The 16622-nt window shown below is 38.1% G+C and overlaps 1 protein-coding gene across 1 annotated transcript in view; it reads right to left on the minus strand.

Annotated features, from left to right (window-relative positions):
• lama1 (laminin, alpha 1) overlaps positions 1-10273 on the minus strand; it is a 74599-nt gene extending 64326 nt beyond the window's left edge. Inside the window, exons 1-3 of the mRNA XM_007232015.4 lie at positions 9980-10273; positions 2487-2657; positions 2070-2182 (exon numbers count right to left, since the gene is read on the minus strand). Coding sequence (XP_007232077.3) covers positions 2070-2182; positions 2487-2657; positions 9980-10040 — 345 coding nt within the window. The 5' untranslated portion in view covers positions 10041-10273. The remainder of the gene's footprint in view (positions 1-2069; positions 2183-2486; positions 2658-9979) is intronic.
• Between the last annotated feature and the right edge of the window lie 6349 nt (positions 10274-16622).

Below are 16622 nucleotides of genomic sequence, written 5' to 3' on the forward strand. Positions count from 1 at the left end.
GGGGGTGGAGTTTATGAACTCTGTGTGATCATGGTCACTGTCATTCCCTCCAAATGAGGTATTTCATGTTACTTTTGTAACTTTTGTAGACTGTTAGCATAGTGCTGTTGATATACTAGCAGGCTTCAAGCAGAGACTAAAGGCCAGAGGTATAACAAGTGTTCAAATGTATGTTCCCACACTTACACATACCATAACAGATCATTTCTAGCTTACATCAAAGTCCACTGGAATCAGTGAGCAGCTTAGCGCATAAGGCATGGCTTTACATCGGCATTTGTGCCTAGCACTGACCGGCATGCATTTTGTCATAACCAGCTTATCCACATAGAAAATAACTGAAACAAGTTAAGTAGGTAAGCAACCCTGTAACATTTTACACATAAAACAAATCACTGTTTATTGTATTGCAGCTCATGCTGCTGACTTTCACGTTATAGCTAAGTTTACCACAAACCAGGCCAAGAAAATATACTAAGGAAAAACAGTATTGTGAGTTTCTCTTAAGAAATGCGTTATTTTTTTATATATTATATTGTTCAACTCATGTAATGTGATTTTATTAAACTACAAGAAGGGACCAATCAGGATGATGCCTCTGGGTCACACTCATCTTGATTTGTTTTGCATGAACACTCTCAAAAAGTAAGCAAGCACACCTGATTTCAGGAATATTGTACAGAATTTCTAAGTATCAGGAAGATGCTATCAATATGTGGGAGAATCCAGTGAGTTGCAGGAGAAATGGGATGTCTGTCTTTCTGAATACTTGGTTCCAATAGCCATCAAATGCTCACTTTACTGGTGGTGTGCAGCAGACAATACAGCCATCAGAGCCAAGGGTTTCCACATGGAGAAACTGACCATGTGTGCATCATACATTTTCTGGGTATGGTGCTTCCCAGAGATCCCCCTGTCTCGAATCTCAAAGTCATTGTGATCAAGTTATCATTGCTTTGGGTGTTTGTTGAAAATGACTCAAACTTTGCTCTTTCTAATAGCAAATTGTTGACTATTTTGGCTTGCTTTGACAGTAGGAACAAGATCTTATATTTCTCAAGCTTGTGCATTCTAAAATTATATTGTCTTTGTCTTTTTAACCAAACATACAGCTCAGAAAAAAACTAATACGAGACCACTTAATAATTATGAGTTTCTTTGATGTTTTGCACCAGGAGTGGCATAAAGTTATCAAAAAGCAGTGTGTAAGACTGGTGGAGGAGAACATGCCAAGATGCATGAAAAATGTGATTAAAAACCAGGGTTATTCCACCAAAGATTGATTTCTGAACTTAAAACTGTATGAATATGAACTTGTTTTTTTTGCATTATTTGAGGTCTGAAAGCTCTGCATCTTTTTTACGATTTCAGCCATTTTTCTTGTTCTGAAAATAAATGCTTTAAATGACTATATTTTTATTTGGAATTTGGAAGAAATATTGTCTGTAGTTAATAGAATAAAACAGCAAAATCAGAGAAACTGATTCAGCAAATGAAGTGGTCTCTTAATTTTTACCAGAGCTGTAGACTTTAAAATGTAATAGGTTAAATATTAACGTACCAAAAGATTAAAATACCAAGTGTTGTGTCTAGCACATTCTATAGCCTAAACATCGGTAGCCTCTAGTTCCATTCAAACTCTGCTGTACAAGTGAAACCCGGTCAGGTCTTAGTGAAGATTTAAGATAACACTCTTAGACTCACATATGCAGACAGCATTATGAGGTAAGGTAATGGATCCAGTGCATGGACGTAAATCAGCCTTACAGCACTACAGTAACAGGTGTGCTCTTGGCCGTAAGGTAAGCTCACAGGACTGCTGCAGCTGCTGACAGTCAGCCCTTTATGATGATGATGAGGAGGAGGAAACTGACTGTAGTGCATTTACAGCCCTGGGGTCTGATTTCGGCAGAGCATGTCTAGGCCTGGAAAGGCTGAAAGTCTGTTTATTTATTTGATATAGATTTTATTTCACTTGTGCTAAATGCATTATATGCGTGATATGAGAGCTGTTATATATCTGCGGATAATCCCATAGTGATTTTGTGCATGTGTGCTTGTAGTTTTACCTGTCGAAGATCCAGAGTGACTGTGACCCAGTGGAACTGACGTCCGTTCTTGATACTGGGACTCTGCCACCACTGATTGGTGCCATCAATAGCATTGGTTATGGGATGTCTCTCTGTTCAAAGAAAAAACAGCATCCTCAGACAGGTGCAATTATGTCTCCAAAATTCAGTCCTAAGCGTTTTCCAAGCAGCGCAATCCATCAATCAACCAAATAGCACTCAGTGTCAGAAATGTTCTACTGTGTAATTCCTGACACATCGTAAATCAGGTAATGAATTAGGCTGTGAAGAGGCCTCAGCTCAGGTCTGTGACTCACACTGGCTCTGTCATTAAAGTGTAAATCACATGTCTGGAACTGCAGCTGGTGGTGATACAGGCTAAATATCTCAGATCAGAGAGATTCTAATTGGACATACCTTTCAGGTTAGCACTGTTAGCATCACACGTCCGACACTGAGGGTTACGGATTCGCCTTCCAGGAACGTGCTCCACGAGCTTGCAGTACATCTCAGGAAGAGGTTCTCCACAGGTTGCATTGGTGGAGATTTCAGCATTACTGGCCAAGTTCAAGATTGCAGGAAAGAGACCTTGAGGAACAGAAGAAAGTACTGTTAGCTTTGGAAGGTTTGACGCACAAAGTTTACCAACAATTAGCAAAGGTACAGTGCACCATATTTAAACTCATCTTCAAAGAAAAAAATAGTTACACCCAGATGGAACTGACAGACAGAGTTGAAACTAGGTGGACAGGTCATCTACATTTTGTCTAGATGGAAATAACTGACTAAAGCCCAAAATAAAACTTCGGCTTCAAACCTACACCTTCGAGCCAATCACAGCTGAGACTATACATGTCGTGCTAAGTGTGTAGCTATATAGCTATAGGGTACACAATGACATGTAAACTACAATAGTGCTGGATGGTTTGACCAAAAATGCATATCACGGTATATTGTAAGCTTCTAACGGTTTCATGGTATATCACTGTATTTTTATTATTATTTATTTATTAATATTTATTTTGCATCACTGGGCTTCAATATAGATTTATACTGTACTGTTAGGAGCACATATTTAAAAACTAAGGCTTTAAATTAAGATTTTGATTACTTTATCCCACAAACTTACACAATATATGATAGAATCAGACTTCATTATCAGGAAAACAGCTGAAGAATGTAAACAATAGAAATTAAAAAGAGTTAAGGCCACCACTTTAACACGGCTTATTTTACTAAACTAAATATTTTAAGTAGTTCCATAAACATTATAAATAAACCTAAAATACTAAAAATGTAAGCATTCAAAAATATATTTCTCAAAAGTTCTATTGCACAAGTTAGACTCAAGTTTAAATTCAATTTACAATAAGTTAACGTTAACTTATTATTGAATCCATTAGAGACATTACAGTATTTAAGTAGCTGTTTATCAGTTTATTAAAATTCCCTTGGTTCTCCAGTTAACAAATACATTCAGTTCAGTCTACATTAATATTATTCTTCAAGCTACAGTATTAACATATTTAAACTGGACTATATTTACTCATATTGCAAGAAGCAGCAGCAGAGGCTCCACGAGTGCCGTTCTCATGTTTCTCCAAGCAGGACAGCGAGCGTAAGGCTCTGCTCAGCTATAGTCAGTATGTTAGCTTGTTATGCTAACTGGTTAGCGTTAACTATGATGCTCTTCTAGTTTTACTTTGGTGGGGCTGTTCTAAACAAAAAAACACATACCGGTTCTAAATTCCCCTCCAATATACTGTATGAACTGGTATACTGGCCAATGCCGGTACAATGCTCAACCACAACATCTCCCGGAACTGCCTGATTATTCAAGCTGCATGGGATACACATGTTACACACTAGTTTTAAATTGTTGCCCATATCAATCTTTATTTTTAATCATTTATTGTTCTTAATAACCTTCATCTTCTGTCTGAATGGTATTGCAATCAAACACTTCCTTCTGGGTGCTAAAACTACTTTTTCAACGTTTTTTGAGAACGAGTCTATTTATCATCCTTTTTTTGACCAAATAACTAACTATCTGACACCAAAGTTCTTATAGACAGCAGTCCCTGCCCAATGAAGACAATAGGCAACATCTTCAGAAAGAAGAAAAGAATCAAGGCCTGATCAACAACCCTTTAATCCTTTAACATGCACTACTGTTAAGTTCAGCCATTCTAATTGGTAACAGGCGTCTCCCAGCATCAGTCGGCACACATCATCTACTTTTCAATTTTCTCCCCCACCCCTCCTCCCTCCCTCTCTCCGCAGGGTCTGTCTTTGAAGAGTGACCCCCCGGCACCCGCCCACGCGTTTGCACCAACCATTGATGGTCCAAATGACTATGTCTTGGGCAATTGACAATGGCAGCCATCTATTCATGTGAGCGGGCCTTTTTGGTGTCTGGAGATAACCCCCATCCCTTTCTAGTCCTGACCACTCATTACTTGAAGCAAAGACCACCGCTTTAAACGAGAGCAGACTCATTGGCCACACTGTTCCAAACTACACGAGGGAGGCTAATACTGTGGAGCTTAAGGAAGTGGTGGAATGTTATAACACAGCAGCAGCAGCTTTTCTATCCATCCTCTAAAGTATTTGGTGCATGGGTTTAGCTCCAGCTAGCTGCAAGCCAAAGACTTGAACATTCACCTCAGTTTAAGCTTAAAACATAAAGGCAAGATCAATCATTCACAGTGAACTTTGACCTAGAGCACTCTACAGAACTTTCTACAGACGCCAAAGAGCTTGAGCTTAGTCAGCAACTACAGCAGACTGTGGAAACACTGCTGTAGATCAGACTTCAAACCAGCCACAAATGACGAGCAACTGGCCTAAATAAAAAGCACATCTGGACGGCTCTAATTTGCATGTTATAGGCCCACAATCCAGTAGGCTGGTTAGCTTTTTCTGTATTTTTTTCTCTCTAAATATCTAGTTCACTTAGTGACAATACAGGCTTTTGTTCTACTCAAAATATTAATTTTGAGTTGTTAAATATTTAATTAGGGCAGATTTATTTGTATTGTGATTTTAGAAACTGACGTTCTCGCAAAGCAGACTAGGCCTTATTGATAAGCCCATGCTACACTAACAGGAGCCCTCTGTGTAAATTGATTAAAATGTCACTCTTTATAAGAGCATCAATTAAATGGCATAAATACTGATAAAAAACTAATATTCTGCCAAATAAGTAGACATAATAAGGGATGTTACCAAAAAAAAAGCGTCAGAACAAAGTACATTGTTTTCAAAGGTTTTCATATATTTTAGCTGAAATGTATTTTGGACTTGCTTAAAATGAAATCAATTTAGTTTTTTGAGATTTTAGAAATTGACAGGGTCCCAAAGGAGCTGTAAAGAAATCAGAAAAAGACAAAAGTCCCCAGTAAATCCAGTAAAGCCAAAGGTGGAAGCAGAAACAAATACATACATCCCTGGGAGGAAGCAAGACTCCTTAGGTTAAAAAAATAGTTTTTTTTTTTCTTAAAAAAAAAAAATCACCGTACTATGACATACTATGAGGAAATTAGAATGATAATTTCAAAATAGCTGGTACCAAAATTGGTTACCGAGGGTGGAAACCATATAAATTTATGGCACTATTTAGAAAATACAAAAAAACTAATTGTTACAGCTATTTAATGGGAAACTACATTGATAAACTCAGCTTTTAGTCACTAATATTAAATCAATTACATGTTCCAAACTGTATCCATTACTACACCTAGTGCAACTACTGAATTCTGTGTAATGAAGTCAGTAGTTCCCTCAAATCCAGATCTACTGACTCTTCTAAGAAACATTTGTACCATTCAATAAATATTAGACCTACCAAACCTAAACATGTTTAATCTGATCAGAAATTTCATTTACAGTACAGCATTTTCCTGAACCAACTCCTGTCCAAAAAAAGGCTCTCTATTTAGACTTTCCAGACAGCATCAAATGGATTTTGGGTTAGATCAAAACAGAGCATGACAGAGATGAGACCTACAGCTCCCCCACCCCCTCCCCACTCTACAGCTCATAGAGGCCAGCATTCTTCTGTGAGAAAGCTGGGCTCCGGCTTCAGCGTGCCACAATGTTTGGACAACAGCATCCCCATGATTGACTGCTCCAGACCAAAGCGCCTCGCAAAGGTTAACTCATCAGAGTAGCCCAGGATTAAAGAAGCTAATTCTGCTGGGATTTTAGTCATTCTAGGAATGTGACCTGTCTGCTGGAAAAATAAAAGTACTTTTCAGCAGCTCAATACATGATAAGATTGGTTATCATGAGTTCAAGCTAAGTCAGCGACAAGCTGGAGACAACAGAAAGACACTGGACAGACATGTTTAAAATAACTTAAAGGCTCATGTGCCTACATTTGTGAAGTATACTTATGTACACTTGTATACTGAATTTTTATTAAATGTTTAAAAACCTCCATGTTATAGGTTCTGAAAAAAATTAAGAGGCCACTGATTTTGCTACATTGCTGTTTTATCCTATAAACTACGGACAACATTTCTCCCAAATTCAATTTTTTTTTTCATTTAGAGCATTTATTTGCAGAAAATGATAAATGGCTGAAATAACAAAAAATATGCAGAGCTTTCAGACCTCAAATAACGCAAAGAAAACAAGTTCATATTTATTAAGTTTTAAGAGTTCAGAAATCAATGGAATAACAAAGATTTTTAATCACAGTTTTTGTACATCTTGGCATGTTCTTCTCAACCAGTCTTACACACTGCTTTTGGATAACTTTAAGTCACTCCTGGTGCAAAAATGCAATTAGTTCAGCTTAGTTGTATGGCTTGTGATCATCCATCTTCCTCAGGTTTTCAATTTGGTAAATTGGTAAATTTTTCTATTTTTTTCCAGATCTGTATATTTGACTAATATTCAGTTATACTGACTGATATTTGATAATGTATATGTTGGTCTTCTGAAGGGCAGAATGCACTATTGAGCTGTTTTCTGAAATGTATTTATTTTGCTGTATTTAAAAATCTCAACAAATATATGTTTTTCTATTATTACATATGTGTTTATGTATATTTACCCTGTAATCCAAAAAAAATAGACATGACCATCATTTTATCAGCCCTGAAGGGTATGATTGAATTAGTACAAGAGGGTGTGAAAGTGATCACTACATGTAAATCACAGCCCTAGATTGAAACAGTTAATGCTATCAGGCATGGATCACAACAAAATTAGATTTTATTCATCCTCATCAGACTCTCCTTCAATCAAAGCCAGCAAAACCTATTGGCACAAGCTAGTTGCAGTGCCTCTTACTCAGAAAGTCGGAGCACAGATTTGAAGGAGATCTGGCTGGTGAGAAAAAAAGCTGGATTGAGCTACAGTAGAGCAGGCAGAGTAGTCCTATTGTCTTTGGTGGCTTTGGGATCATATGTGGAATATATACTCAATAAGCCTTTGGGAATAGGAGGGCTTTGAGTAGCTCTAGATGAAAGTGGCGTCTATGATAACAGTATTCACTTCAAAGCACTCGACAGTTACTACACACTCTCACTGATCAAACCTGATAGCTGGAATTCAGTGGCGATTGTCTCTCTTCCTCTCTCTCTCTCTCTTAGGGGAACAGTGTTAATGTACCACAGTTACAATCCTATTAGTGCTGTTGACCCCAGCAGCAGCAGCAGCTCATATATGAAAACTACATTAGTTGTTTAGAAACCTTGTTAATGTGACAATGCTGATGGACGCAGGCCGGGCGGCGTGTTAACATCCTCTAATTTGATTCCGGGTCTAAGGAGGTTGAGCTCTTTGTTAGGAGGCAGTAAAGAAAGCTACACAGTTTATGTCATCCAGAGGTAATTGAAATGCATACCAGAGCTTAATGGTAACTACACTGCTGACTGAGGAGGTCAATAAATAACAAAACAGACACCCCCAAACACTGCAAAGTCCAACGACCAGCCATTTAGTGAAGAGACTCCTCTTTTTTTTGGACAAAGTGTTTAGCCTAAATCAAGTATCGTCTCTTTAACAAATTTCATGGAAATGTATTCAGCATCAACAAAAAGTGCTTCAATGGCCATATGATAATGTGGCCGTGTGTCTTTGAGAAGAGGACACCTCTGCATGTTGCCACTGCTGTTCTTTAGCTCTGAGAGGCGTCAGCCATAACAATTCCCATTCAACAGTGTTCAGGAATTTCTCATTGAATTTCGATGGGCAGCTTCAGTGGCCAGAAAGAGGCTCCAGAAAAAAAAAAAACTTAAGAGGCTGATTCTGAATCAGTTAAGGGTTTTGAATGATTTTTTATGATGTTTTTGCTAAAATATTATAAAATTCTGATAAAAAAATATGAGAAAAGTCTAGATTTTTGGTCCATGGTCTGGAATTCAACTAAAGCTGTTGTCTCCATTTGAACTCTTGGACCTTAAATATGAAACACACTATACAGTAGAGCTGCTCAATGCATTGTTTTAGCATTGTTATCTCAATATGTGCTCAGGCACAATGACCACACTGAAGGACATTCATTGCCGGGTGTACAGTCAAATTTTCTAAAAATTCACATTTTCCATATTCTCTATATAAGCAATAATGTCACAATATAAATAGCAGAAATTAAACAAATATACACTACTGGTCAGAAGTTTAAGAATACTCTTACTTTTTAGGTGTCCAGTAGCATTGTGATATAACCCAGACAAGCTGATTTTTTATTTTCTCATCTTAGCAATGACTTTATTAATGCACCTTTCTGACTTATAATTCTCTCTTCACTATTGAAACTGAATATTAAACTGAGTTAAAGGCATTGCCATGTGGGTCAGCCAGACGTCTTTCTGTACTAGTTTTCTCCAGTTTCCAAGAGTCTTTGGAATGTGTAGGAAACCACTCTGCAGCTTAACCTGTATTTTCCCTAAACAAATACTTAAAATTTTAATAGTTACAGAGTTCTCTGTGTTTCTGTCTTTTTCTAGTTATTATGATGTAAGTGTGAATGTGCTGTGTGTAAGTGTGTAAATGCTGCAGTAGAGAGCTCAGTAACACAATTTGTTCCAGCACAAAGTCTGTGTAAATTGACTTTAATTTTTCAAATCAATTTCTAAAGTGGGTTTTTTTTCCATTTCATTACAACACTATTTTTTTTTTAGTTCATTTGTTTTCCTTAAAGGTCCTGGCAATTTACCACAAAACTATTGTGTATACTTGATTTCGTACCATTTCTGCTTATTAGCTGGACATGAAGAGCTTAAATGGCAAAATAAACTTTGTGTATATCAAAATATTTTGAAACCCGAACAAACTGTGACACATTCAGCCAAGGGGTGAATACTGAATATGGATTTTCACAGGTTTATCACATGTTTATCTATCTATCTATCTATCTATCTATCTATCTATCTATCTATCTATATATATATATATATATATATATATATATATATGTATTGTATATGTATCTTATCCTGTATTCAGTCCAACACAAAAACTGTTTTTATGTTTGTTTGTTTTTTTCATTTTCAGACTAATAATTTTGGTTTTCGAATATTTGGTGCATCACTGGATGTAATCATAATGAAGAGTTGGATTCAATCAGTGCAAAATGTTGTAAGAAATTATCCCTACTGGTGATATTTTGATGAAAATCCTTGATTTAAAACTTTATAATCACTATATATAAATATTTCCCACTAAAATAAAAATATTGCAATGCCAGTTCTTTGTAATATCGTGCAGCCCTATAGTACACAGTCTCCTCAGCCCACAGTTCAGCCTCACACTCTTTATATTTTTCAGTTCTGCACTTTTCCAGCTTGTAGTCCTGTAGTTCAGAAACACGCAGTATTGTGAACGGGTCCTGTGTGTGTGTGTGGACACTGAGAGAAAGTGCAGAGTCAAAAGTGGAAGAATTATTTCCAGCTCACCTCTTTGCTGGCACTCGGCGGAGGATGCCCACAGTAGCAGTGCGGTCAGGACGAGCCTCATGTCTCCAAATACAGATAAACTCAGATACAGCAGCAGCAGCAGCCCTGGAACAGAGGGACTGGGTCCTCTACTATAAACTCCTGCACAATTTACAATCTCTCAGAAAAAAACAACAAATTTAAACTCGTTTTCTTTTCATGGTATGTACTCAGCTAGCGCTCCCTCTCTCTGTCTGTCTCTGTCTCTCTCTCTCTCTCTCTCGCTCTCTCATTCAGTTCTTACTTTTGTCTCAACTTTTCATTCTGTCCCGCTACAAAGTGCCGGCTGGAATGTACCAATCCGCGGGAAACTCGAGGGGGGTTCAGAGCTCCACCCCTCCACTCACTCAAATGGATTAATCCTCTGTCTTTACCACATTAACTCATTAACTCCTCTATCTGAAATAGTTTTTACAATGTTTAATCAGTTAAACAATCACTTTAAACCACAGAAGAACTTACATTTAAAACACGAACAAACCAAGCCAATAAAAAGAAAAAGAAAGTTAACAAAAACAGATCAATAGGCCCTATTTTCTGAACAAATAAAAAGGCTAAACATTGTTACATTATTAACCAAAAATACATCTTTACATTCACTTTGATTAATACCCAATTCGATCATACAAAAGTGTACACATTGCTATATAACTTAAATAAGAGGTTTTATCTGCATCGTTGACACTTCTGTACTCCTGGACACTCTAGAAACTTTATACAGTGATACGTGATATGCACATGTATTTTCAGTATTGTCATACCTGCACCTCTTGCACAGTCATTTATTCATCATTACACTCCCTTTTTATCTGTTAGATTCTAATGCATATTTTTCACATATTTTCTATTTATCTACCTACCTACCTACCTACCTACCTACCTATCTGAATAGAAGATCTTTAAATCTTTTAAACCACAAGTTAAGTTAAGCAATTCCTTAAGCTGCAAAGTTACATAATTTTTCATTTTATAAGAGGTCTTAGTCAAAAGGCCCTATCCGGACAAGATTAGTTTCTCAGGGGGAAGTCTGTAAAAAAAATTCATACTTCTACTCAGCGATAAAACTCCTGCATCCCGACTGCAATTGAAAAAACAGTTTTTAGACTTTTTCTGCCATATGACATCATGTTCAGTAGCTCCTCCATTTCCACTCGCTGTTGTGTTTATGTGGATATCCGTGGAAATGTGTGCCCAAAGTGTAATTAGGCAGTATAATAGCACTGAACTAACAGCTATTTTATTAAACACGAGGTGACGAAACTTAGAGATGCCCGTATGGACGAGACTAAAATTACCGGAGGACCATGGAGTGCAGTAAAAAAAAGTAGGTAATTCAGCCAATACATGTCTCAAAGGATGTCTGAGAAAAAAACGTGCATGGTTGTTCCAGACAGGCATTAAATCACAGAGGGTCCCCCCTAAAAGAAGAAATTACCCCAGGACCCCCTAAGAAACTAATCCCATCAGGATAGTGCTATAGACCTTTTTTGAAGTTTTAACTAGGCTTAATTGTCTTGTGTTTTTTGGGTTTGTGTTTGATATATGTAATACTTATGTAATAGGTATGTAAATGAAGACAGATAACCATAAATAAATCTAAAACGCCTGTATTCACACTTGCTTTTCTTAAAAGTGACCCCTTAAAGTGACATGGTAAGCCAGAAGGTTAACCATCATGCTGGTTGAACAGCTTGGTCATACTCATCGTGCTGGTGGACAGCCTGTTCTTGCTGGTCATGCTGGTTGACCAGTCTGGCCACACTCTTCATTCTGGTCCACCAGCTTGAACTTGCTGGTCCTGCTGGTGGACCAGCTTGTTTTTGCTGGTCATGCTGGTGGACCAGCCTGGTGATAGTGGTCGTGCTGCTTGTCTAGCTTGGGCAGGTCTTGCTTGTGGTGCTCTATAGGGACCCTCATAATAGGATAAACTTCAAGCTTTACTTATGGTGCCTTTCTGATGAAAAGAACTCATGCAGTGCCAACTTAGATGCCTCATTAAAATGTAATACACAATGATGTGCCCTTGTAATGGAGATAAGGAAAAAACATTGAAGAAAATTAGATGCCGTGCCCTACACTGCCCCCCACAGTGTGCCCTACAGCACTCCCTCTGAGACAGGCTTTCCTAAAGGGGGAACCTTGACAACAGTTTTAAGGTTCCACCAAATACTTTTGTACTTTTGATACAGTTTTGATTTTATATCTGAATCCCTGCTCATGTGTGCGGCTGTTAACAGTGTGCATCTGTTTTAATATAATCTCATTCCGTCCTGTTATTTTTCAAAAATCCATAACCAAAATGTTTAGTGCTATATCATATTTGATGCAGCATGACGTTTTTACTCCCAGCATGTTATTTTTTCACACAAAACAACAATTGATATTTTTATTAAAAAACAAAAAAACAAAACAAAAGAAATGTTTAACCACTAATACTTAGCTTTACTGTTTTACTCAAGTCATTTGTAAGTCAAAAATCTGCATGTATCATTGTGTTACAGGTAGTGCACCAGGGGAGAGCTGCTTTTCTTCTTATATTCTTATTTGTGAATGTATTTATCACTTGTTTATTATATGATTTTTTTTATCATTTATATTATTTAATTATCACACTGACAGCTTTCTTTAACAATAGACTGAGATTAAAAAAAAAAGATGAAGCTTTTAAGTACAAAAAATTATAATTACTGCATTTTATAAAGAGATAAAACTAACAGTGAGACAAATTTAGATCATATTGTTGGTCTGGTCCTACAAAACTATCACAGGTTATCATGTGTCTCTTTGGGGAAATAAGTTGCCCACCCCTGTTCCGTACAATTTTCTTTTTTCATATTCTGGATACAATGTTTTGAGTATTTTAGGTAGAATTATGGTACAAATATTGGTAGTAAGGGAGACTTCTAAGGAGTTTTCTAGTAACAGCAAAAAAAAAAAACAAGATAAATTTGAGTTTTGACCAGGAACATTATCAAGGAAAGTTTTGTTGGCTTTGTTGGAGATATAAATACATATTTTACTGAAATAAGGTTTTCCTTTTTAGTTCTTTCCTTTATCAGGGTAATATTTCGGGGTCAAACTTCTGCTATGCTTTTGCTATGCTTCCACCTAGTGGCTGAGAGATGAGCATGGATGAGTGAGGCTCCTGAAAAAAATAAAAATCCACCAGTCCCAGTATCTAATCACCATATATTGTTACTTGCATGTTACAAAACTTCACAAACATATTATCCTTAATTAGGACTATCTATCAATTACAACATAATATTATAGTTGATTTTACATCACTTATTTTTCTAATGATTGTACTAAGTTTTAGTACATTCATTCTTCTAATTAATTTAATGTTAACTTACAATACTGTGAGCTTGGAAATGCCTGTAGAATAAGGAATTTTCTGCCCACTTGAAATATAACAGCACACCAAAACCAACAGGGGGCAGGCAAGTGTCTCAGAACTACATGATGTCCTCACTGAAGCCACCTCAGTCATGATTATATTCCAGCTGTTTCAGGTTCTGCCAGAGACATCTGGATCTGATGAAATGTGGCTGTAGAGTGCAGTAACCGGCTCTGAGCAGCCCTCATGGAAACTGTCTGACTGAGAATGTCTTCAGTCACCGGGGAACTGAGACTGAGTCTGTACTCGCTGAAGTCCAGTGAGTCTTAATTTAGAACAGGAAATCATAATTGTCTTGTCCACTAACACCTATTTTTTCCCCTAAAGTTTCTCCTCAATTTAGCCATTTCCAGTTCCAACACAGTATGCACAACTCTACCTATCACACAGGGATGCCAGGACTATAATGTGTATCCTTTAAATCACTTTTTTGGGTGTGTCCAAACATTTGACCGGTACTGTAGGTCTCTCCACATTAGTAGGAGTAAAGATGTATTGACTGTTGATTGACTGTAGTTTATTAATCTGATTAATGGATCTGGACCCGGTGAAATTGAACAGGTCAGGGTAACACCTGACCCTCTGTGGTATAAATGTGAACAGTGCGCTAATCCTTTTTTTTTTTGTTTAATAGATCTACTTAATCTACATTATAAAAGCACTCTTAAATCTGAAACACACACAGCTGTTTCCCCTCTCCTGTAAATAAGCTTTATTATAACATAATTATTAAGCAATTATAAAAAGTATTTCTATTTTTTTGTAATTTGTTTTTGCTATGTTAAGTTAATGTAACACACTGAACGTTGGTCTATGGGAAAACCTGCTCTGTTGTGCTGGTTGACATGTCGACTGGTTTTAGATGTGCCGGTTTTAGTGCCAGTTGCTTTAGGATGTGCCAGTTGAAGTGCAGTCTGCTTTGAGATGTGGTGTTTAGTGTGCTTTAAATACTTTGGTGTGCCGGCTGCTTTAAGATGTGCCAGGTAGTATGCCGGCTGCTTTAAAATGTGCCAGGTGGTGTGCCGGCTGCTTTAAGATGTGCCGGATGGGGTGCCGGCTGTTTTAAGGTGAGCCAGGTGGTGAGCTGGGTGCTTTAAGTAAAAGTGAGTAAGTTGTGCCAGTTAAAGGGCTGCCTTAAAGTGCCGGTTAAAGGATGTCTTGTGTCAGTGGCCCAGGCAGCCAGGAATGGCACCAGCAGAAGGGCAGGTTGTGTGCTGGGTGCTGTGGGATGTTCCGGGATGATGTTCTGGCAGCTTTAGGTAAAGGTGAGTAAGATTTGCCAAATAAAGTGCCTGCTTTAGGGTGCTATGTTTTAGAGGCCCAGGCAGCCAGGAATGGCACGGGATGGAGTGTTTGGCTTTAAGATTAAGATGTGCCAGTTGGTATGCCGGTTGCTTTAAGATGCCGGTTGGTGCCGGCAGCTTTAAGATGTGCTGGTTGGTGTGCCGGCTGCTTTAAGATGTGCTCAGTGTTGTGTGGGCAGCTTTAAGATGTGCTGGTTGGTGTGCCGGCAGCTTTAAGATGTGTAACTAAACGTGCCAGCTGTTTTAAAATGTGCCAGTTGAAGTTCTGCATGGTGTAGAATTTGTTGAATGCGAATCCCCGGCACTTGGGAGGTGTGCCAGTCAACCTATATCTGTAATTCTTTTGCTGGCTCTGATTACAAAATCTCTTGAATGAAATAAAATGACCCTTGTCTGATTCAAAATGAGGCTATGTCATTCCCACCTTTCTCAAACTATTATTTAGTCCTTCATTACCTAACATCTCATCAGCAAAAGGCTTTGAAAAAATCCGCTTTAACTCCCAGCTAAATCTACCAATAAAAATACACATTTTTATGCTTTGTTCATTTTCTCATGTAATTTTCAGACTGAAATGAATGTGACATTAATAACAACATTGAGAGACCATTGATGGAGAATTTCATTAGTAGAGAAGAAACCCTCTAGAGACCTCTATTCTGTAGCAATGCACAAACAACCGTCCAACCGCTTCAAAACACTGCTACATTTGGTGAATTTTCGCTTTATTTTGTTCAGTATCAGAAGAGCTGCTTTCCCTGAGACAACAGCATTTACGCTGGGTCAGGGGCGAGTGTATACAAGCCTAGTAATAGCCTCTCTAAGCTAACACGTAACAGCTCTCACATTTTACCACCGCAGCATCCATGACCACACCGAGCCGTCCTCATTTCCTTCCCTATAACTGTGCTTTAAACCTCACAGCTCTAATGGAAGAGATGAAGTCCAACACTGAGTCTCCATTAGCAGCAGATGCAACTGAAGCCTATTTGCAGATGCTCACGGCTGGCAGCGTGCACCATCCTCTAGGAGGCTGCGGGCCCACCTGGCAGAACACCCTGGCTATTTGGATGCTCGGGGCAGTAATGGGTACCAGCCTCCAGCTGCTCTTCCACTGCTAACAGTGCCAGGCCTGCGCGTGGCTGTGAAATGCACCAGGAGCCAATAAACAGCACTGTGCAGCCAATCAAAGCCAGGCACAGAAGATGAGAAAAATTATCAAAGTGATGAGAAGCTGCAGGTGACACATAATTAGGAAATAATCAGGGGAGGCAGCCAGAAAGGATAGTTAGAAAACACTGTGTGTGTGTGTGTGTGTGTGTGTGTGCCCGTGTGTGTGAGTGATAGATGGGTGGATGGATGAGTGGTTTAATGAAGGTAAAAACAGACAGAGAGACTGACAGATATACCCTGTCAGTGAGACACAGGTAGATAGATCTTTTTAATGAAAGTTAATGTAACACATGTGGACAATTTGGATATTAAACACCAGGTGTAACATGGAATGGAAGAATGTTGGAGCAACACAGGTTTGGTTGTTGACTTCACTGTGAACTGTTCCACCAGCAGCCGGAGCCGTATATTTGCCAGTTCTAGGAAGGCTTAATCCAGGCAAAATTCTTATCAGCTCCCCTAAATCAGTGTATATTATTTATTTAAATATATTTTCTACTACTCAGCAGTGCCCTCACATCTCCAAACTGTTGCTCTGTTGTAGAACTGCTTTGGTTCTTCGGCTGGAAGACTTAAATGTAAAAAAAAAAAACACGTCAAATATGGATAATATAAAAACAACCCCCATTTTTAAAAAGATGCAACAACAAATACATTACCTGTCGAAAGTTTTAAAACATCCCTATAGCAGTGCTGTATGACCCAGACAATCTGTTTTTTTACTTTT

This window comes from Astyanax mexicanus, chromosome 6 (assembly GCF_023375975.1).
Source record: "Astyanax mexicanus isolate ESR-SI-001 chromosome 6, AstMex3_surface, whole genome shotgun sequence".
Classification (NCBI taxonomy): Eukaryota; Metazoa; Chordata; class Actinopteri; order Characiformes; family Acestrorhamphidae; genus Astyanax; species Astyanax mexicanus.